Genomic DNA, 24,711 nt, shown 5'->3' with positions numbered 1-24,711 from the left:
GCACAGCACAAAGTGAGCAATTGGAGTCTACACAACTTATTGCTGTACATCTCTGTCCTCAAAGAAGTAAGTGGGTACCATCTTACAAGTCAGCTCTACTGCCGGAAGCGGGCAGAGGAACTAGAATGTTAATTCCAAAAAGAAATTGACAGAATCAAGTATTAGCAGTTGCATGGTGCTAGATCTGAGATGTGGAGTCATTGCACAATATAAAAATCTGACTACCAGTACCATGGTAGGGATTAATTACTCAAAATATAAGATGCTAAAAGGCATCTGCATCTCTAATGGATATAAGCCAATAATTGCTACTTCCCCAACACAAACAAAATTACTCTTGGATGAAGCATTCAGATAAGTAATCTTAAAGTTAACATGTGCAAACTAAGGCCATGTGCCTAAACACAGTAGCACTCAAAGGCGCTGCAGGAAACACAACCCATACCACATCTGCATAGGCTGATACAGTCTGACTGGGACAGCTCCTATCCATCAGTAGTTCTTACCTATACTAAAAATCACTGCATCAACTGGCAAGCACTGATGTTTAACGACAGAGCTGGGAAGAAGATAGTTTTATTTTTATACCAAAATTCAGTACTCAGAGAGGAAAGGAGAGAATCAACAGCTTGATCATCAAACTAAAAGCAAGAAATAGCACTCTGAAATGCATTAACTACTGTAGCTTCCAAAACTAGAAAGGAAGCACTAGCACTTTTTCCATTCCGTTGCCTTTTTTTTCTTTTTTCTTTTTTTTTTTTCTTTTTTTTTTTGTTTTACTATGTGTATAATGGCAAAAGGCTATTCAAATATGGAGAAAATTACTAGAATTATCTTAAACTGATACTCCTGAAAAAGAAGAATAAACTACATCACAAGAAAGCAAACATGCTGATATCCCAGCTGCTGCTGTCTGCTGCCAGTAGGAACATGAGAATATCCTAGATGAAAACACATTACAGTTGCCAGGAGCAGAGTTTCACTGCTGTACTTCCAAAATCTGTCCCATTGGAGACTCCTCTTCCTTCCACTGGCAGAAGAGTCAGCTAAACAAATTTGGTGCTAGAAAACTGACATCCACAAGCACTAGCTGATCATACTAAAAACAAAAGAATTTTAACTAAATGCCCACAATAATTCTGATAGATTTCTAAGTAAAAATAAATCTTCTGAACTGATCATTCTGCACTCCTTCTTCCACTTCCATAACGAGAAGTATCACTTAACCCATAGAAACAGGCAAAAAGAAGAAAGTCACCTTGTTACCTTGTTTTAATACTGCACAAGAAATAGCAATGAAGTATCTACCCTACAAAAAAAAAAAAAAAAAAAAAAAAAACAATTTCTTCTCTTAAAAAAAAAAAAAAAAAAAAAAGTAAAACCATTTTTACCTCTATCCTTGCTTGTATATTAAAACACAATCTCTGCCTAAAACCCTATCTTAACTAAGGAAGTGCATAAGATTTTTTTAGGAAAAAATCTACCTTGTGTCACAATGTTCTCACAAAGAACCACGACATTACTAAAGGAAAGTGAAACAGTTACATAGTTATTAGAAATTAGCAATGCACTCAAAGTAAGAACACGGTCAAAACAAAAAATTATTAACAACTGAAGCAAAACTGTATACTTTTTAGCTGTTTTGCTTATATAAATAAATGCTTCCGGGTTTTTTTTGTTTGTTTGTTTGGGTTTTTTTTTTTGGGGGGGGGGGGAGGGGGGGGGGCGGGGGGGAGGGCGAAGGTGGGTTGGAGGTTTCACTGTAATTTCTGTACTTGATTGATTTGTCCTAATCCACAGAAATTACCATTTCAAGCACAAGGTATTTCCTTTAGTCATGCTAGTTGTACATTTTTTTTTAAATGATAATCATAGAATAATATTAAGATCATACTCCCACTAACTTCCATCCAACCAACACCTCGATTACTCATCGTTATGAACTAGCTTTCATTACAAACTGTGTTCATTACTAAAACTGCTATTTCTTTACATGGTTTCATCAATCCTCACATGACTTAAAGTCACTCAAGCAGGAATTCACAAAAAAATATGTCTTCAAAATAATATACAGTTGAAGAGAAATTGGTTCAGGCATTGTAAAGTACTCAAAGGAGGTAACATCTGAAGTACTCTCATACTGCAAGAGTTATCTAACAACATAACTAAATTGCCTTCTGCTTTTTTGTGTTGTTTTGTGGCTATTTTTTTTTTTTAATAACTTTTGGAACACCAAGAGCATTTCTATTATTTTGGGAGGGAGTCATTATAAGATGCACAAAATTCAGCAATTCTGTTGCATATGTATCCAAATCTGTCACTGGAAACTGTCTGAGACAACGCTTTCATGAGAGGACAACCACAGTCACGGTTAATCAGAACAAATGCCAAAATATTTCAAAACCATTGCCTGCATCTGAGCTGTAGCTCAGATTTGAAATAAACATCAAAATATCACAAAACTGAACATGCATGAACTGAAGGTTTCAGAAGTGGTGAACATCAGCTACGTAAGATCAGGCACTATCCATGGTTGTCTGCATAGCTTGCCACCCACAGTATCATACCCAGATCCACAATGCAGTCCAGTCTTGATCTCCTCAAAGCCTAGCAACTCTAGGTCACATCACACTTCAATACCAGGGCCTGAAAGGCTTGAGTTATTCTTTTTCCTTTGAGTACAAATTGGGACATTATCATTTGTTGGAGTCTGTTCCATTCCCGAGTTTTATCCCATACAAGCCAACTCTCTGGTACATCTTGTCAAGAAATGCATAGACAGAAAGGGTTGTTTGGAACAGAAGACAAACCCTAAAAGATGACCACAAGAGAATTTTGACTGTAAGACCGCAGCTTCACTCCCATGTCTAAATACCATTAGGAAAGAGCCCTTTCCTAAACTCACAAAGTAGAAAGAACCTGTCAAGACCACTCAATCATTCGCACAACAGAACTGGGACTCCAGACAGTGCTATAAGGCAAACAACAGTCAAAATACTCCTGAATTTCACTGATCTTTCCAATATTGTCAGAGACTGTTTGCAACAGCTGAGCTGTTCAACAAATCACTACTTTTACTGACAACTTAGCAAATCTGCTTCTTGAATATTTGCTGCATGCTTAATTTAAAAAAACAAAAAACCACAACTACTTTAAAACATTAAATAAAGACACAATCATGGCCCCATATGAGACATTTACAACCATTAGAGAAAGATTAAAAAAAGAAATCTCACACCCCAAGGCCATGCATGTATGTAAAAACTTAGGATTTGCTTAAGCCTCTTGCTCTTGAGATGGCAAGCACATAGGAGAGAGAACTAAGTGAGCACAGAATGAGGTTACCTTGCCTCTCTAGCTATTGTTCCTAGGATGCAAGTAATGTTTTCCTGGAACACCACTATAATTTGCATTAGTTATCACAGTAGGTAACCAAAATGGATTTTTAAGCAAACAGCTTTCACTGTATATCAAGTCAGGTACTTCATGCCTAGGCTAACATGAGCATTAAGATCAATCTCTTGCTTTTTTTTTTATATAGTAGAGAATGTTCAGCTATTGGGAATAACTGAACAACTGCACCTTAACCAAAGAAAATGCATCACTGCAACATCTCTCACAACCCTGACAGTCACTGCAGATGAGTCCTTGAAATTTTTTTTCCCTCCCTCGATCAGTAGAGGCTTATTTGTCCTGATGTGTTTCTAACTCACAATCACAGCGGAGGCACCAACACTTCCACTCAGCTCCCTTTCCCCTTACTTTTCACACATCAGCTTCAGAACAAAACCTAAAGAGACAAACAAGTGCTACTGTTTGCTAGGCTGCTGCCAACTGCTCTCAGTTGAAACGCTTCTCTCTGACTGCAAATACCTTTTTAGTTTAACTAGCAAGATCTGCAACATATGATGTGCTCATTAACTGACCTGACACAGCTTAGCAAATGGGGCAGAGGCTCTTTCACAGCCGTCTATCCATTTAAAAGGTATTAAAAACAGCTCTTGAGAGTGTAGGAAGAGAACCAAGCTCCAGCTTGCTACTGCACTGCACTTGCTACAATTACTGTTCCTCATCATCACCTACAAAAGACTCTGAATGAAACCTAGATGCTGCCATCAGCTGAACAAAAAAACCCAACATTTCTAAATTAAAACTTAAAAAAGCATCATCTAACCATGTGTCTGGGTAATAACATACTAGAACACCAGTTGTCCATAAAGACTAAATGGCATGGCTCATTTTTGGGTCAATGGTGTTTTACTGGCAAAGCAACAGGGCAAGAACCCAAACATATGCTGTGTTGTGCGAGCAAAGGTCAGAGGAGTAAAGAATACATGTTTTCCAGAAATAGGTAATGCAGGAGAAAACGAGCAGACTGAATGGATGATCTGCTATGGTCTGAAGCATTCCACTGTAACAGGAGAGCACCGTAACAAGGAGTTAATACACTGTCTGGACAACATATGCACTCCTCGTTTCATGGAATACTCCAGCAGAAAATACTGTAATCCAATACTCCCACATTTTTGATAGGTCTGCTTACCACAGTACTGGTTTTGTGAGAGGGACATTCCCCAGTGTTTGAACAAAGACCAGTAATGATACAGGCCAATCCACCATTAGCTGGTAGCAGCTAGCTACCAAATGAAATATGGAAATTTTCCTTACTGAGGTCTTAAGAGAACCTGCATGTATTTGAGCAAACAGACTTTTCCATTTAAGAAAAAAAAAAGAAAAAAAAGAGTTAAGCTATATAAAAACTAGTATTTCACCTCGCTGTAACGTACCCATACCCACATACTGACCATCCTTACCATCCTTAAACCAACAGGGCAGCTAAAGCAAATTATTTTAGTAACCAAAAGTAATTTAAGCTGTGCAGATTGTTTTCAGGGTAGTTAAACATTTGAAACTTCATACAACAAGGAAACATTTTCTTCTCATCAAGTCATGGCTCTTAGAGGATTTGTTCACAATAGCATTAGTTCAGTGCCAACCTTTTGTCAAATCTTTCCCTAAGTTCTTTTTGTTTCAAACAGCTCCTTTACTCAGTACAGACAATCTACTGCAGTTTGCTAATCCCCTAACTCAGCAGAATCTCTGGGCATTGTCTGTTTTCCTTAAAGAGAGCACCCACAATGCATGGTAACTTCACAACTTCAGAAAGTTATTAAGTAGTTGAATCTGTAAACTTTTCAATTGGCTCTTTCTTCCATAAGAAACCATAGTTATAAAGATGACAAATCCAAATGATTGCTTTTGATGTATACCACATAATAATTTTTGTGGATATATGTTCTTTTATTATCTCATTCCTTTTTCCACTTGAGCTTCATAAGCAGAGCTCAGAATTATTATGGGCAGGGATGCTCTCTTCATATAGATGGTTCCTTCAGATAGATGGTGTTCTCTGCCAAGTGGTTCAGGGATTCAAGTTTGCATTTTAACTTATTTAAATGACAATAAACACACCCAATGTTTAATAATTAACAAACCCAATGTCTAAAAATAAAAAAGTGGTGAAAATAAATAGTTTAAACACATGGAAAAGCAACTGGAAAAATAAAGTGCTGACAGGCTTCAAACACAGCCGCTGCAAACTGCTATCACGTGAACAAGTTGTTTTGTAACAAATTAATACACTGAGAAGCCCCTCCTACAAAACCTACCATAAAGCCACAGAGAAAATGCGCTATATTCCAACAGGGGAAGTATAGGTTACAGCTTTAAGAAAGAAAACAGATGCTGAATTTTTCGCTTTCTTGATCATTAATAACTGCTGCAGGACTCAGTAAGTACTCCTGCTTCATTCATGGTAAGATTGTTTGGCAAGAGAACTCCTATGAATGACAGGTAAGCATGCACTCGGTGTGCGCCACTCACACACAGTAATTTATCTTCCCTCCTCAATTCATCCCCTAATTCTTTAGAAGCTCACAGAAAGAGAAAAACAGATGAGCACACACTCACTTCAAAACAAACAGCATAACAGAATGCACTCCTTAAAATTCATATACCTGAAGATGCCACCGGTTTGAATTTCATGATGACAACAGAACAACCTTATGCAACACCCACTCTGATATTCTGTTTCCCTCCACCCCAATATATGCAGGCAGTGACATTCAACTCCCTATTACTGAAGAAAAAAAAAATGAGAGTGTCTCACTACTTCCTGCAAATTCATTTTTAGAATTCAAATCTATTGCCAACACATGGCACTGCCAACATACTGGCAATGCATTGCTCCTCCAATAGCTCCTACTAAAAAAATCACATTTAGTAACAAGCTATCAATGTCCAGTCCATTGAAGGAACATTTGTACACAGCCTGGCTACACACTGATGGGTGCCATTACAACTGAGCAGCCATTTGAGAAGGTTATGTAAGAAAAGATTTAAATGGCCCAAACCAACTTCAAAACACAAGCGTATATTTATCATTTGCACCGACTACCTGAGCAGCTTAAAGTCATCACTTGAGTTGACAGGATCAGTTGCATCTTAACTTTTTGTTTCCAAATAGATGTATTTTATCCCAAGGTATCATGTATAGAATTCTTCGTGAAAATATATGTAGTTGAAAAAATAATCAAGTAAAACTACATTTTCTAGGCCATGCATAGGTCTTATTTTTGAAACAGTTTCCAGACATGCAACTAGAGTTAACCTCTCATGACAGCCAGTACAGCCAGTACAAAGCCAGTATACAAAGGCATCTCTTCTCTGCAACAGAGCAGCATTGTGAGCAAGCTTTCTAGCAGATAATATCCAATCTCTTATCTGACCTCTCATCATCTGATAAAACAGCATCAGTTACGCACAAGCTCTTAGATATCACATCATACTGGAAAGCAAGAGAGGGGAGAAGAGGAATGAAAAACAAAATCAAAATTTCTCAGGAAAAAAAAAAAAACCATGGAATTATCATGTAATGTTGAAGACAGAGATTGAAGTTCTCCAGCATGTATCAATGTTCTATTGTTCTAGATTGGTCTCAAGACCAAGTCATGACTATTTCATTTTGTTAGTCACAACTGAGATAGATATTGAACATTCTTTTACCTAATGTGAAGTAATCTTTCTATATTAGAAAATATTACATTCCATGTTCCATTTTAAGTTCTATTTTTGGAAGCAGCAGGAATACATTGAAAGAATGACTGACATTTGTTTACAACACATTTCAAACTGCATGACTGACAGGTAGACAAAAAAGGTACGATACGTGGCACACTTTGTTCACATTCCAGTTAATTTTCTAACCATCTCTCAAAGGACGTCATTATTAGAATTTACAAACTTTTGTACGCAGAGATCACAGTAACCAACAAACTACAGCAGTGGAATAACACAGAGAAGCACAGTTAACTATTACAAAGCTAGGAAAAGTGGAAAAGCAGCTTAACTACTCTGTTTCATGTAACCCCAAAGTCATTCTTGCTTCCTCAGTCCATTCCATCATCCCTAATGTCCTGCTTCCTTTCTGTTTACGCAACAAAAATAGATATCAACTGTTCAAGGGCGATAGCATCCAAACCAAAGCCAGAGTCATCAGTTCCTACACTGATGGGTAGGTTGTGGGGGATGACACAGCACTCTTATGTCTACGAATTTACTTCTCACTGCCCTGTGAGAACAAAAAACAACAAAAAACCTCTATTTGGAAGCATTTCAAATTGCATGGGCGATGAGAGGAAGAGCCTCATGCAACCACAGACCTAAAGAAGCTGCACAGGGTTTGCAGGTGGCTGTCTTTTCCGCACAGCTGAAGTTAAATTCATGAAAGAAACAATCCACAAAGATAAGGCAGTAATTTCACGAAGTGACATTTTAAATTAAGAAAGCATACACATGACAAACTTCAGAGACTTTACATTCTAGCAAGAGAAGGACAGCTTTATCAAAGTGCCAAGGTATTTCATTGCTTTCACAGTTGTTGCAGAATTATGTATAGCAGAAAAACACCTTTGGGACAGGAAATAGCTACCTGTTAAATAGCAGAACATCCCTTTCTGTCTTCTTGTTCCTCCTAGGAAGCAAATGCCACATGACAGTGTGTCTTCATTTGTCTTAAGATCGAGATATTGGAAATCACATTCAATGTGGCATCATTATAAGGCACTGCAGTTACCCTTAAGGAAGCAATAAACTAAACTTTCAATACTTAGCCATTAAAACTGGCAATGTCTTCCTTAGACAAAAGCAGACAACAGAAGTGATGTTACTTTCAATCCCCTTCCAAAAAGGAGTTCTCCTGCCGTGAGAAAAACAACCAAAAGAATTTGCACTCCACTGTTTCATTCTCTGACAAAAACTGGCTAATGCACCTACAGCTAAAACACACTTCCTTTTTCCTCCTACTTTAACCTTCAAAAAGAAACTCAAGTGCACTAAGTCTGTCGAACACACAGCTCTCCTTCTCCTGTCATTATGCACACATAATGGTACACCTAAGAGCCTCACTTAAGACTAACCGAAATAGTTTGTCTGTTCCAAATGAAGATAAGAGGAAGAGAAAGCAGCCCTTATGCTGGAAGGAGCTGTAAAATTGGATCCTTGTAAAATCCCAAAGAAAGCAGCTGCTTTCTTTTCCCCCTGCTTTCCCCAAACAATTGACTTACTTTCAGTCAATCTCATACTCCAGATATCATAGTTTACCTTTGAATTTCTTTCACCTTAGCTAGCTTCATGGTACAGCCACTACCAAAAGCCTACTGAAAAAAAAAAAAAAAAAAAAAAAAGAAAAACCACTACTGCTTCCTCCCTGCCCCAAAAACACACAAGCCCAGGGAACTGAAGGAAAAACCCCAGAGCAGCACAACGCACTGGGTTGTAACCAGTTCTGCAGGAGCAGTCTGCCTCCCTGTGGCTCAGCTAAAATCAATCCAATTTCTGCAACTCATTCTATCGCACCCAGAAAATCTGGCAAGCCAGAGGCTTAATGGGCCTTTAGTCCAAAGTGTTTCAGAGCTGTTTTTTTTTTTTCCACTTTTTTTTTTTATTTTTAATTTTTGTTTGGTTTTGGAGGAGGGAATATAATGAAAAAGAGGTTTCTAATTTTAAACATGGCAAAAATTATCCAGCTTTGATTGCCTAGTAACTGTTTTACTCTGTTTCTCTAAAGTGCATGAAGAGGAAGAGAGGAGGCACAGCAGTGAGGGAGGGGGAAGAGGTCTACATTAAAAGAAAAAAAAAAAAAAAAAAAAAAAAAAAAACAAAAACAGAACACCACCTTCACATAGCAACAAAAGCCAAAGCTTGTCAGTGCTTTAGTACCTAAATCCAGAAGACTCCAAACATTGGCTTAGCTGCCGCTTTGCCTAGCAGGCATCTCCTCTCAATGCCTCCTCTTACAACACAGTGCTTACAGGTCTCCTCCAGGGTACGCCCATGAGGATTTCACTCTTGGCAGCAATGAGGTGTTTGGTGCTTTCCTTCACCCTGCCTGAAGGACTCCATTCAGCAGGCCTTCTGCTGTAATGCTTGGAAGGACAGGCTGTTTTGTTATTTCATACCCAGTCGTCACTCATTTGCGGAAGAACTTAGTTGTTAAGGGACTCAAAACAAAACCCGAAACAAGTTAAATGATTTCCAAATACACCGATTTTGATTCACACCACTCTTTGAAGACTGGGGCAGTATCACTGGGGGATATCACCAGGGTGATTCCAGCTTGGGAGGGCACGCATCATTTCTAACCATATTGAAGAAGCTGCTCTACTTTGTTCTGGGACACGGAGCACAGACTACATTTGCAGTGGGTTAAGAAATATGCCCACAAGAAGGAAAGTTCCAGTCTCCACTCCAAAGGCTGTTTAATAAAAAGCACAGTAAGTGAGCACAAGAGCAACCCACATTTTTCAGTCTCACAACTGCTGGGCTTGCGACTTGCTTTCTTCTGTGTTACAGACTCTGTCTGTGGAACTATTTCACTAACCATTAAACAAGTGAGACAGACTTGCTCTTTCCAATCTACAACTCAGTGACCTGGCTGGACAAGGAGCAAGCTGAACCCCTGGTTCTCATGCTTAAAGTCACTCTCATTGGAGATTAAAAAGAATATGAAGGAGAAGTGATTCTGTCACCTCTAAGCACATTTGAATGAAAAGCTTCAACTTTGCCCCTTCTCTTCCTTTTAAGAAAAAAAGAAAAAGCGGTCTCATACCTTAAATTCCAGAAGTGGAAGAAGTAATTTCATCCTACTACTGCTTTGTGCCTAGTTCCAAAACATGAAATATTTCTCCTGCGTGTTATTATTATCCACATATTTATTAATGAGATGGCTTCTACTTTGTGTGCTGTAGCTCCACTTGTGCACACTCAGCTCCTTCTGCCTACCTAGCCAGAGCAGCACATGCAGGGCTGTGGCTCCCACCACTGCTCCCAGAGGCTGAATGCTTGGGCAAGGATACTGCACACTGGAGCATCCAAATGGCTTGAAATGTTAGAAGTGAAGAACCAAAATATGTAGAAGCTTACATCAACTCTGACACACCTCTACTAAGAACAAAAATAAAGCATTCTTCTCTGTTTCTCAGGTGTAAGGCCAGAAAAGGGCAAATACTTTCACCTCTTTTAAAGGAAATGGGAATTGACTGTGTCTTCACAGCACAGGGTGTCATACCAAACAAGTCCGGGGTGTCCAGACAATACATCAGGTCTGAATATGGAAAATCATTCTTATGGAAAAACCATTCTGTTTGTCTAACTAGATCTGTAATTAACATGCAAATTACTTATTCACATAAATGAAGAATGATCCCCTTCTGGCTTCTGTAATTTTAGAGCCTCAACATGGCATACACTTCAATTTATAAGAAACGATGCTCTTCTGTAAGCAACCCTGTTTTCACTGCATTGAAATAGTGGGAAAGCAATGAAAACTACGTGAAGTCATACAAACCAAGAAATTTACTACAGCGGGGTTTCTGTTCATAAGTTTAAGGCAGTTTGTGCTGTTGCTTTGTACCAGGGTCTGACACTAAGTTAATAAGGCTTTTATTGAGATTCAAAAGCTATTACATTACACACATCTTCCCATACTTACATTTGCTAACCTACACTGAGGCCCAGGATTAAATTTTACGCTTCGCTGACAGAAAATAGAATCCTCAATCACCAATCCACACATAATTGTTAATTTCCCCACTTGTTTCTCATGGCCATAGTACCTGTTTTGTTCCTTACCACAAGCTTAGTTTAAGCTTTCACATTTTTAAACCCAACACTGAGCTTCGGCTCATGCTTACAGAATATCTAATTTACTTTAAACTCATCTTTGCTAAAACTCTCCAATTACCCATATTGGTAAGGTATATTAAACTGCTAGCAGAATGATGACAAGTTACAAGGCTGAAGCAAGCATCAGGGATTGTAGATCTCTTCAACCCATAATAGAAAGTCATACTACTATCAATAAGGAATAGCAGCGGGTTCTAGTAGATTAAGCACTAGAGTTGTTCTCAGAAAAACTGGTTTCTTTTCTGTTTTATTCTCACCTGGTCTTCTAGGTGACCTTGTGCAAATCACCATCTCCATGCTGCCGTTTCCCCAGCAGTAAAAATGAATTGAGCTCAGCTACAAATCTGACTGGGAACTCAAAATGAAACATACTGGGAGTTAAAAAATCTATTTCCCTATCTGCGGATACATGCTCCTTTGATAGCTTTGCTTTATCCCATTATGCATCAGCAGTAGGGCAAGATTGCTTTTAGTTTCTAAACACACTCTGGTTGTTCCTCAAGAGAGGCTTCAGGGTACTGCCTTACTTTTTATCTCATGCTTCATCTATTTCCGCTACTGTATCTGCTCTGAGAACCTGTATGTAGGATACATGCTTAACACTGCAACATACTACTGTGTCAACAGCCACTGTCCCGCAGACACAAGGGGCAAAGAAGAGGACACAACAGAGCACTGAGGCAGCCTGAGAGCGGTTCTCTCCCCAGACCCCTGTTCCCCTCAGTAACACCATAAGTCAGCATGCAAGCTCCGCTCCCATGGCTTGCTTGCACAGGAACCAGTCAAGATCTTCGCCCGGAACACACACACTGACGAGCAGCACTGCATCAAAGTAACCGTACAGAGATCCCCGTGGCTGAGCTGGAGGAGCACCAGTTGGCTCACCTGCCAGCAGTGCCATTTTTAGCAAACAGCACGGCTCAGCCGCGGAGCGCTCTGCTCCTCACCCTCTGCCCATCTCTGGGTTCGCCTGGGAAATCTTTTACAAGAAAGCTCACTTTCCAGAGGCTTGGCCACCGCAGCAGGAGGGTTTGCGGAAGCTCCCGACTTTGGGGAGGCAGATGCAAATCCACGCATTCACAACTCATTATTCCAAGCAGAGTTATGGGGTGAAAGACTCTGCCTCGCACCTCGCCCTACCATAGCACCGCTCTGACCCACGCCGATGGGAACTGCGGAGCGTTCAACTTCCCCCTCTTTCTCTCAACGACGGACCACCCAAGCACCTCCAAACGCTCTCCCAGAACAATACCAAGGGGAAAGGACCATTAAAACAAATAAAATAAAACACAACGAGCGGAGAAAGCCCGACGCAGCCCCGGCCCGCGATCAGCCCGGCTCTCCGGAGGGCAGGAGAACCCCACGTAAGGAGGAGATGTCCGGGGTGGGAACGACGCCCCGTGCCGCCCTACTGCCCCCGGCCCGCGACGTGGCTCAGCGCGGTTGGGCGGGAGCCAGTCTGAAGTCCACCGAGCAGCCGCCCGCCCCGTGGAACGCGCTGGGGGCGGGAGGAGAAACATAAAAATAAAGGGGAAAGGGTGGGGAGGAGCGGCGCGGAAGGGCGCCCCCCCGCACACGCCGAGGGCGCCCCGCAGCCCGCCGGGGGCTCGCAGCCGGGCACGGCGCCTCGCGCTCACCTTCCTGCCGCCGCCGCCGGCCAGCGCGGCGCTGCCGCCCGAGTACATGTAGTAAGCGATGCCCAGAACCCAGAGGAAGGCGAAGCAGAGGAGCAGCCGGGACCTGCGCCGCATCGTCCCCCGCGCCGCCGCCAGGCCACCAGGAAACGGCCAGCAGCAGCAGCCGCCGCGCCCGCCGCCACCGCCGCCGCGCAGGGTCAGGGGGCAGAGGGCGAGCGCCCGCCCCCCGTCCAATCCCGCGCCGCCCGGCCCCGCGGGGGGCGGGGAAGGGCGGGGCCCTCGGCATCGCCATGGTTGCAGCACGCCGGGCCGCCGCCGCCGCCCCCCCGCGAGTTCAGAGACGCGCGCCGCGCCTGGCGGCCGGCGGATAGACCCAGGCGGCGGCGGCGGCGGCGGCGGCGGCGGGATGCTCGCTGCTCCGCTCCTCCTGCTCTTGAGGGCCCTGAGGCGGGCGGTGGTCCGGTGGTCCTCGCTACGCCTCGGAAAGGGGCGGCTCAGGGCTGCAATTCTAAGTTTAAAGGTTTTCTCCGTTGCCTCACTATGTTTTCTCAAGAGGTGGCTTTATCACCGCCCATTTGGGCCCGACACCGCTTTTCTCTGCTCCGCCTGTTCGCGCCACTATCAGACTTCTGCCGGTGCGTTTGCACGGACGGCCGCAGAGACCCTCTGGACTGCGAGTCATACCAGGGTGCAGCAGGGGCTTGGTGCTAAGTCTGCTGTGTTAGAGAGAAAAGATACAGCAGTCCAAAGAAACAGCACAGATGCTCACTTGCCTCTCCAGAGGGCCATGTCTGGCCTGGAACTGCCCAGGCAGAAGTCACCTGGTGTGCTCTCCTGCCTGCCACAGTCCCACGGGAGGGGAGGGATGGATGAAAAGTCAGAGGAAGAAATCAAAGCTGAGTAATTCCCATAGGAAGCATAAAATAACATCACTTCTTTCTTCTGAACAAATGACTCTTTCAAATAAACTCAATACTGTGATTCTCAATGCGGCTCTGGGCAGCCTGGTGTAGTGGTTGGCAACCCTGCAGGCAGGGAGATTGAAATTAAATGATCTCTGAAGTCCTTTTCAAGCCAGGCCATTCTATGATTCTTGTGTTTGGAGGGAGATAGAGAGAGGCATCAATTTGTGCAGAACGCAAATTTTTGAATCAAACAGCTGGCATCCCTTGAAGTGAGGTACACTGGAGAGTATAGGCTGCCAGGAGACACACATGTTCAGGATGGGATTTTTTTATTTATCCAAAGAGTGTTAGATGCAAGTGAGCACCGTAACTATAAAAACCTGCATCTAAAAAGGCACACACATACACACCACTCCAAAGGCTAAATTCTTATTACCAATGTTTCCAGTGTAATTTGGAGCAGTCTCAACAGTCCAGGGTTGTCAACATGCTGATAAACTCCAGCTCTGTCAGCTGGAGGTGAGATGGCGAAGCAGCTTTCCTACTGCTGTGCGGACTCCTTCGCTAGGCAGATGTGCTGGGGGGAGAACACTGTTCCTTCCATGGCCCTGCAGAGAAAACTTCACACATGGATATGTCAAGTAATCAATTCTGGAGCTATAATCCCATTTAACCTTACACATTCTGCAGGCCACTTACTCTTCAAATGCCTTGCAAAGCCTACGGAATCTTTTCTTGCCCTTTTCATAGTCTAAAAGATGTTGAGACAGCCTTCAAAGGTCCTCCTGAAGCCTCAGGTATTTTCACTGATTTTAGCAATGTGCTTAGATAGATTTTTCCCTTTCCAGCAAAATTAGCCAGCCATGCATGTACAGAAAATCCTTCTGTAGCTGCACACTCCACAAGCTTACTGAAATAATCCACTGCACATGCTCAATCACAGTTTTCAAAGCCTTATAACTCAGGCAAATCAAAACTAATTTCCTCTTGAACTAGCAAAGGCACATCTACTTAAAGGAAGGCTACTTACATGTCAGAGTTCACTTCTCAGCCTTCTGCTGATAAAGTTGCAGAAATGCTCGAGAAATGCTGTAAGGATCTATTTAGCTCAAAAAAAAACCCACTCTTTCTTGCCTCTTCCCTCCTTCCCCCCACTCTCCTGATATTCTGAACTGGCTGAACCAGTTCTGTTCAAATCCTTCCAAATTATTCACATTTGGAAAAAGCCCAAAGCCGGAAGATTTCCTTCTGAAGCACTTTTATTTCAGTGACCACAGGAAACATAGAGGTTTAGGATGGAAAATATGATATAGCTTTAACTCTAGGAAAAGCTGCCTGTTGTATTACGACACATTTGCATGCACATACCTCTTTGCCTCAAAAGTCCTAACGTGTTTAGTCAGCAAGTCAAGTCAGACACGCACACACACAAAAAAAGGCAACCTTCAATTAAAGCAAGGAATAGGAGAAAAAAAAATGTAAAACATTTAAAACTGATTTTTCCTAGCACATTTCAAAAGAAAATATTAGCATATTTTAAGAGCAGCATTGCTAGAATGATTCACTGAATTCAAATGCTTCTGTATCAACCACAGTGCTTTAAACAAAAGGGAGATCAATCATGTGAAAGTACAAATAGGGGTGAAATTTTCAGAAGGATTCATCAAAACTTTTTCTTTGATCTGTAATGCAGCACCTAGATTCAATGGGCCAAATCCTGCTCTCCTTAGCTAGGGTGTAAACCAGGGGTTATTTCACCACATACATTTGAGAGCAGGTATAGAAACAGACACAAGTAGGATCAGAGGCTAATTCAGGGTGTTAGCATTCACCTGCTTGTAACTAAAGACCACAAACATTGCTCATCCTTTTCTGAAGTGAAATGACCTAGCTGGAGGTAAATGAATACTCCATCAGTGAGAACGGAAAGCAGTCCTCCCCTCTAGAAATAAGCAAATCAATCCCTTACTCACACACACAGTCTTGCCCCTGGAAAGATGGGAGTAAAGATCAGGTCTAAAACCCAGAAAAATAGGTTTTAAACACTTTTAAAAGCCCAAATTCTGACCAAGCTGCCTGAATCTTTTTGATATACAGAAGCTAATGTTCATAACAGATTCATTTCAGATTATATTTTTTCAAAGTCATGCAGTTATGTCAGAAGGTATATTATTCCCTCCCTCTCAAGAAAATGGTTACTCATTAGCCTGATGTAAGACGTGTTATAACAGAGAAACCACATATTAACAAGAAATGTAAAATACATCTGCAGGGATAAAGGTTTATTAATACATAGAGAGCTTAAGCTGAATACTCAGCCTGACTGAGTTTGTGTTTGTAGTGAAAGAATTGTGTTTGTAGTGAAAGATCCTGAACCTGCAAACGTTTATGCAAATGTTTAACTTCATTCAGTGCACATTCCCACTGGAGTCAGTCGGACTACTCAGATGTTTGAAATTATATGCTCATGGCTGAGTACTTGCAGGATTAAAGGTTAAGTGCAGCTAGCAGGTTTGAAAAATCTACGTGGGTGTTTTGCAATTCCTCACTGCACAGTGGCAACAATGAGACACAGCCTACCTCCTTCGTTAAAGACATGGGAGTCAGCATGTCCTTTCCCATCTGTTTAGATGACAAGAACTATGTTTGTTTAATTTTTTAGCACAGCTTCTGATGCTACCCAGAGTAGGCAGCCATGCTGGCAATAGTGTTCTAGAGTGGCTCACTTCCAGAAAATCTTGTTACCCTCCAAGAACGCTGTTGGAGCTGTTAAAACCCCAAGCAGCAAATATTGTATCATGCAAGTTTCACCTTGAGAACAGCATGTCATCCTGCCTGACCAAAGAGTACACCTTGCAAAGCCAGAGTACTTTCAGGTCCATTAGAGCTGAAATTCTCTCTCTCTGCAGACTTTGACATCAATAAGGCAGTATCTTCGCTTTTAAAGCATGAAGCAATGACTATTTCCCCTGGAAGAAGGTTTTTTTTTTTGTTGGTTTTTTTTGTTTGTTTGTTTTTTTAATGCTGTTTCCCCACTAGAGATCAAATAATACATTACGTCATGTGATGCAGATAAAGCAAACACCATATTTTCTCGCAGAGGTTTACAGTGTCACCTTAAGTCCATGTTCTTCCAAGGCAAATAATCCGCATTTGGAAGTTGTTCTTCTCTATTAAAGTTGAAAGTTCAACATCCTTTGCAGTTTTTTTTGTTTTATGAACAGAGGAAGTAGACTTTTTTTTCCTTGCAGGTGGTGAAAGCTAAACTGTTTTTTGGCTAGGATAGAGTTAACTTTCTTTCTGGTAGCAGGTTCACTGCTATGTTTTGCATTTTGGTTGGAAATAATGTTGCTAACCCAACCATACTTAAGTTCTTGAACTGGGCTTACGCTAAGCTGTAAGGACATTCCAGCTTCCAGTGCTGTACTGCCAGCATGAGGCTGGGAATGCACATGGAGATGGAGGGACAGAGCCAGGACAGCTGACCCAAACTGGCCAAAGGAATGTCCCATATCATACAGGGTCATGTGGAACAATAAAACTGGAGGAGCTGGCTAAGGAGCTGCCACTGCTGAGGAACTGAGTGTGCGGAGTGAAAACATGGTGATCAATTGTTTTGTGCATCACTTGTCTTGCATATTCTTCTGTCATTATTATCATTGTTATTATCCCCTTTTCCTTCTGTGTCCTATCAAACTGTCTTTATAACAATCCATGAGTTTCACCATTTTTCTACTTCTCTCCCCCCCCCACTCTACCGTGGGAGGCAATAGCAAACAGCACCATGGTGCTGAGATGAATGCTGGGTTAAAACACAACGAGACAAAGAAAGAACAACTCAGCCTTCGGTAGGCCTCCTGCTAAGGATGGCAGCAACCAGTACAAACTACAGATGCACTGCCAACTATTCTTCCTAAGCTGAGTCACTTAGTGAGTCCGATTGAACTTCAGCAGCACATAAAAAACCCCTCTTGCAGCATTCTGGAGGCTGATCATCAGATTTCAAGATGTGATATGGCTCAGAAGCATCTCTCAAAGGAAAGTGATGATAGGCAGTTGAGAATCAGCCATGGAGAGAGACTTGCAGAATCAGCGACCTCACCTTTGATTGGGACAATTCAATCCTCATTTGTTGCATTTATCTGAATTCTCAGGATCACGCTTGATTTCTTGTTGTTGCCAGGAGTGGTAAAGACTGGTGATCTACAGTCTGAGACAGGGCAGGAAATTCCTTCCTCTCCTCTCAAGCATGCTGTCGTCACAGTGGTGTGCAGCCATAGTACTATGTACTAGCCTAGCATCTGAGGCTAGAGGTGAACAGAGTGCTAAATGCATAGTACAGTAGTCTGGTTTTGAGCAAAAAATAGATGTGAACTCTTCACACAGTGTCTCTGTAACCTTAACTGGTATTTTATATGTTCAAACTTATAATCCAGATCAGCAACGTGAGGCTGTCTATGACACAGCAAAGCATAGAAACTGCTGCTAAATTAGCTGACAGCAAAATTCCTGGAGAATTGGAAAGAAGTTTCCCCAACTCAAAGCCTTCTGCCAGAAGCAGCTTTTACTCATCTCTTGAACTAAAATCTTTCCTAGCTAATTGCATTGACACCAGCTCACCACATGAGATATGAGAGAATGAAGACAAGACAAAATGGAAAGAGGAATGAAGGAAGATCTGTAGGAAGGGAGCTGAGATTGCAAGGAAGCCAGGTAGGGCCTTCCCATTTGAAGTTACAGAGCTGTATTCAGACTATCTGTCTGCAGCATCCAAAGTGGAATGAATGGCGATTCAGACAGCCTGCTTCCTAAGATGTCAGACCTTGCCTTCTTATACAATCAACAGGGAGAGTATGATGCTTAACTACTTAACATAGGTACCATAAATGCTTCTCTTCAGTGACTACACATTTCAGAAGGGCAGTGAGAGTAAGCCTTTTCTTTCTATATAATATTTTAGTTTCATTTGGATAATGGAGTGGAAAAAAGTGGGAGATGTCTCCTTACTTTGTCCTCGCTTCCTTTATGGTAGGTGTTAAAGTGATTTCAGCCAGAGCCACTGAAAGCAGGTTTTCCACTACCTAGAGAAGCACCCTAATTACTGACAATGACAAGGTAATTCCAGAGGTGCCTTAACAGACAGGCTGAATAGAGCTCATATATTTATATTTTTAAAGAATAATGAGAGGAAATATTTCTATGTGTACACTGTTGTCTCCCACTCAGATGCACACAGAAGAGCCCATGCCTCAGAAGTGATGTGCTGCCTGGAGCAGCCTACCTACACAATTCATCCTGGGCACTACATGGTCTTATGGTCAGCAGTGGTGCACATTCCCAAAGGCTTCTCCATGCTTGACAAGTGACACACACCTGCCCTAGCATCATGCCTACTTTTTCCTTTTACAACCACAGCCAAACAAATCCCAGTGATTCATTTTTAATCAATACTCTAGATTGTACTCCCAGATATTGCTCAAGAATATTTTGCATTGTGCAATTAGAAGTAGTCTTTTCCCACAGCACATTAAAAATAAACGTCACTTTATCCTGTTCTTTTGCATACTTGCCAGTTCATGAAATGTGGTGTTTGGATCTCAAAGTCTTTATAACAAATGACATAGGTTCTTCTGTATCACGCATAAGAGCATATTTTGTGCAAGACAGAAGAGATGCTCATAGCTGCTTCAGTTCACATACCCTGTAGAAGTCATATATTGATTTCTCCCAAATTTAATCTTTCAATATCTTGGAACAGACAATAAATGGGCTCACTCACCACAGGCAATGGAAGTTGACCCCCCTTTGTGGCCTTTATAACCCTTTTGTCTTCAAACTTTTATCATCATCTGCTGAAATCACGAAAGACATTGTTGGTTTCATCCCGTTTTCAGAAACAAATCATGAGAAATCACTTCTACAGCATTCCACTTCCCACAGTGGTAGCCAGATCCACCCTCTGTGTAACACTTCTGAACCACGATGAACTTGGCCCCAACATCTATCACACAAAATAATTCAAAAGAGGAAAAAAGGATTGTACCATGTATTTTCCATGCCCTTTGGTCTTTCAAGAGTTTCAGGTACAGAAGAAAGTGTTTTCTTCCAAGACAAACAAAATAAAAGACTATTCCATCATGTTTTTATAAGATCTGCAGGTTTGTGAACTGATTCTACATCTTTTTTCTTTCTCATTCAACTGCAGCACCATACAGTGTTTTATCTGGCTTTCTGAACTACTGAACTGAGAGAGACAAGTACCGCATGGAGAAATGGCCAGATAATGATTTGACTTTTACTTGTAAATTAGAATCTTCCTGTTCACACAGGTGTAAATGAGGCCTCCTCAGCTGAAATAATACTTTTGGCAGCAGAAGTTCTCCAGCAAGATTATTCCTTCTATATAGGAATATTCTATCTTTTGTCTGAGAGAGAGATACCTGCTCTAATTGTCATCTCACATGCACTGATGTAAACTGGGCATCAACTCTGCAGAAGGCCACTTCTCTGCAACAGGATGAAAGTGGTCTAAGTGGAGAAAAATAAGCAGCTTTCTCAGGGAGCACTAGAAAAGGAGGAGACCATCAGAAGAGAGAGGACACACCCTCTTCTCGGGCACATGTTAACATATCCTGACTTAGGACAGCCTGGCACAAGAGATGTGGCTACACATTGCAGCCTTTCTCTATCACTGGTGAAGGAGAAAATCCCACACTGTAGGAAGTGCTCTCTACTGCAATGCTGGGAATAGGGAATGCTATGATGCTGAACAAGAAAACTGCCGTTTCTGATTTCCCAGCTTTGTAAGCAGCATTTCTATCATATACTTGTTTTCCAATTATCTTGTCTGAGTGATCCCTTCTGTATGGAAGTCCCAGAATAATGTTACAGGAACAAACATCTTTGGCTGCATCACACAGTGTAAAACCAGAAAAATCTGTGTCCTTGCTACAGAAGAGCTCACTAGATACTTGCCTAGGCACACTAATGTGCCTGCAGAGGTGCAGCAGGACAGAAGAGACAAATGGTGCACATGCAGTATTGACTTTGGCAGCTGCATGCCACACGAAGCATAGTTGAAACTTTACCTCTAAACAGCAGAGCCTCTGCCAAGCTGAGCAGTGTCTTACCCAAACCATGATCTGAGTCATCTGCCATTTCAGCATCATGCTTGCTACCTGCCCTGAGGCAGGTCAGACCTGGGGCTCCTGCTGATGAGAGCAGAGAGCAGGCAGGAAGCTGTGTGCGTTGCCACACCTGAAGGCAAGGATCCCATCAGGAAGATGTTCCTGTCACAGCACGCTAGCCAGGCACACATCTACATACCACAGACAAACCCTGTACTTCAGAGGTAACTCCCTATGCTCCCACACTTTCACAAAGCTCTGTCAAGGCACTGCAAGAGGACATCAGCCAGAACAGAAGCAATATTCCCTGTGCTTGGGCACTTGGGCTTTCCTACTCTTTGCAGAGCTGTATGCAATTGGGAAGCCTCACCTGCTGCAGAACCACTATCAACTTTTATCTCTCTCTTCCTTTTTAATGTTTCAGCTTATTAACTTCACAGATTTCATCTTTCTTCTTGGCAGGCGGAATTCTTTTAAAGTCAATGAAGGGCAGTGCATTTTCTTGCTGCAATTAATCACATGCTTTCTGGCATGTGACTAAATAACAATAATTAACCCAGCAGCTGGAGTTTCCCTGGGTTGGACCATGATGCTCTGTGCTGGCTTCTCTGTAGTGTTTGCTTGCTCTCAGTTTGTCTACACTGCTTTCTTGGCTAGCTTACCTTAAGGCATACCATGTGCTTGAGTAACAATAATAAATAGGAAAAAATGAGGTAGTTCATGTGGTTATTATTTTAGTTAGATTTTCTGTTCTAAAAGCCAAGAAAACATCAGCAGGCCCAATACACCCAGAAGAACAGGTTGTTTTTTGTAATTTTTTTTTTTTTTTTTTTAAACTCTACTCACTAAAAGCATTGAGCTGTTGTATAACTATATCAAAGAGTTTGATGGGATACCAAATTAGCTCAGAATCCCACTGGTACTTTAGTTGCTGGATTTGGTCAGCAATGAGCTCATATAATGGCTGACAAAGAGAGAGAGGAAAGATGTCCGCATTTGGAAGACATGAACAGATTCAGATCTCAGATGCTCATCGGGGTCAGCCTGCACATGTCATTCTTTCAGTTCTTGAAAAATTGTACAAAGATACTGCACAGAAAAGAAGGCTTGAAATAAAATGTCAGTAGTCCTGACAAGATTCTTTAGCATGCAGGTGACAGAGCACCAGCACAGTTTGCTAAGGAGAATCACCTCCATGGAGATCTTCAAAAGCCACCTGGACTTGAGTCTGGGCAGCCTACTCTGAGAGTCCCTGCTCAAACAGTTGGACCAGATCACCTACAAAGGTCCCTTGCAACCTTAGCCACACTGTGATCCTCTGACTCCTTCAGCCCACTGTCCCAGCCAAGGAAACAGTGTTCTATTGGGAACGAGGCAGTACTTAGTAAATGTCTCAGAGTAGCCAGTATGCTTCCGACAGCCAAATAAATGCAAAATATAAGGGCTCACATTTATACAGACATGATAGGTCTGCACTGAGATTCATCATATGCAGGAGTTACTTCTTCTAGACTTGTGTTGATTCCACGGAAATGAACTCTTCACAGAGAGACCTCTCCAATGTAAGATAGCCTACTACAGTTGTGCTTCTATTCTGGACTCCCAGTGAAAAGTGATGCTACCAAGAGCTGAGGCAAGTCTGAATAAATTAGTTATCTGAGTCAAGGTCTCTTCATAGCATGCAACCAGTCACCACCTTTTCATCTAATCCTTCCTACAAAGATTTTCCTTTGCCTTCCTCAGGAAGCACTCAGAGAGCTGTGAAATGGACTTATGTTAGGCCATTTGTGGTGTATCAGATCCTACAGCACATTATGAACAATGTTTGCACTTGCAATAGGCTCCCCCATTGTTAGTTGTCGCAAAGATACAACCAAGAACGTACGCTGCTCTCAGTCTTGCTGACGCCTTTAGTAAAGCCTGCACAGATCCTGTATCTGCTCTACTGAAAAGACACCAGTATAGAGGCTGCTAACCTAGCACCATTCTGAACCACTAATTTCACTAGGACAAATAAACAAAAACAGCATTACCACCAGCAATAACAAAACTGATGCAATTGGCATTTACTGTGTTTTCAGCTCATTATTTCCACTGGAATTTCAGGCACGAAAACAACCCCGCACAGGAAAAATAGCAATCAGGTATAGGTAGAATGAATATCCTCTGGAAGCAAAGAGATATATCTTGACAATTGATTACACAGATGGGAAAATCTTATGAAGAGTGGCAAAGCTGACAACAGTTTGGGAGCACTGGCAACATCCCAAAGGCTAATGAAAGTATCCTCTCCATTCAGTGTTTCTTGACATCTCCCCCGAGTGCAAGGTTAGAAACTGTACATTTTTTGTGTTGAGACAAATTCTTTCAGGCTTGTCACAAGTACAGATGCTGCAATTGCCAACCCAGGGCTATAAGACTCAGAAAAGGCTATACTTCTGTCTTTTTTTTTTTTTTTTTTTTTTTTTTTTTTTTGCTGAAGATGACTCTTGTAACATCTTGACTCCTGAGCAAGATGAATTCTGTCACTGTGCCAATTCTTTGCACTAGGCAGTGGAGGGCAAAGATGTGGTTTCAGATGTGCCCCACTTATGTGTCAAAATACTGCAACACTGACAAGTACTTTAGTGCCATGTATTCCCAGAATACTACTTTCTAGGACTGCCTTTTACTGTACAATATTACTCCTTTCATGCTTTTGAATATCAGCATTCCTTTTCACTTGCACTTAGGCTAGAAAGAGAAGAAAGCCTCTCACAAAAATTAGGATTATGTTTTTTCCAGTCTCTGCTCGTGGATGTAGCACCTGTGAACTATCCACACAAGCAGAGATTAGAAGTCTCAGAACTAAGATATACTTACAGCTTTTCCACCCTGAAGTGTTCTTTATCAGATCTTAACCTACTATTTATCTTAGCAAGATTTAAAAAAGGGATGCTTTATTACCTAGCTCAATATCTTCTTGCCATCTTCAGAGATGATGGAGTGGAGAGTGCACTTATAAAATCTGCAGATGACATGAAGGTGGGAGTGGATGCAAGCACTTCAGAAGATGGGATCAGAATACAAAATGATCTCAAGACATTAGAGAAATAGTCCAAAACGAGCAAGTTGGAATTCAGTAACAACCTGTACAAAGCACTGCACACGTAAAATGAAAGATCAAATGTACAAATACAAAATGCAGAATCATGGAAGAGGTGAAGAGACTGCAAAAAAGGATGTGAGAGCTACAGGTAGGGCTCAAAGCAAATATGAGCAAAGCAGGAAAATCTCACACTGATGTATTATTACATGAGCATCATATGCAGTGAGATTATTCAGCTCTGCAGGGCACTGGTTCTCACACAGCTGGAGAACTGGATCTAGTTCTGCATGGCTTGAATAAGAGCAACAAGAATAAAAGAGATTTAAGCAACCTGATCAATCAGAAATAGCTCAGATAATTAAATTGATCCTTGCAGAAGCTCTAAAGGGAGGTTTGATAATAATTTACCAATATGTGAAGAACTGTTCAAGTGAGGACAACAATCACTCTCTTAGCCTAGTTTTCAGGAAAGAATCAACTAGATCCTACAGAATAACAGATTTAAGTCAGATATCAGCAGAAAATCCAAGGCTGCCTAACAATCTTTGGTAAGTACTCAGCTCACTGGATTTTCAGGCATGAAAACAACCCTACATAGGAAATACAGCATCAAGTAAAATTCTTCTGGAAAAAAAGAGACTAGGAACTCTCTGCTTGTGAAGGACTTCAGGAGTAGATCGAGCGGTACTAAAGTTGTCCCTTCTCCAAGG

The 24,711-nt window shown here is 41.7% G+C and overlaps 1 protein-coding gene across 1 annotated transcript in view; it reads right to left on the bottom strand.

The window, feature by feature from the left end:
• Positions 1 to 12,995, bottom strand: part of GALNT2 (polypeptide N-acetylgalactosaminyltransferase 2) — a gene marked incomplete at both ends in the record, with an annotated part of 95,005 nt that extends 82,010 nt beyond the window's left edge. Inside the window, one exon of the mRNA XM_079550717.1 lies at positions 12,882 to 12,995. Within this exon, the coding sequence (XP_079406843.1) occupies positions 12,882 to 12,995 (114 nt within the window). The remainder of the gene's footprint in view (positions 1 to 12,881) is intronic.
• Between the last annotated feature and the right edge of the window lie 11,716 nt (positions 12,996 to 24,711).

The sequence above is a fragment of the Tetrao urogallus genome (genome assembly GCF_951394365.1).
Source record: "Tetrao urogallus genome assembly, chromosome: 2".
Lineage (NCBI taxonomy): Eukaryota > Metazoa > Chordata > Aves > Galliformes > Phasianidae > Tetrao > Tetrao urogallus.
Note: the sequence above shows the minus strand (reverse complement) of the source record. Positions and strands in the feature narration are given on the sequence as shown.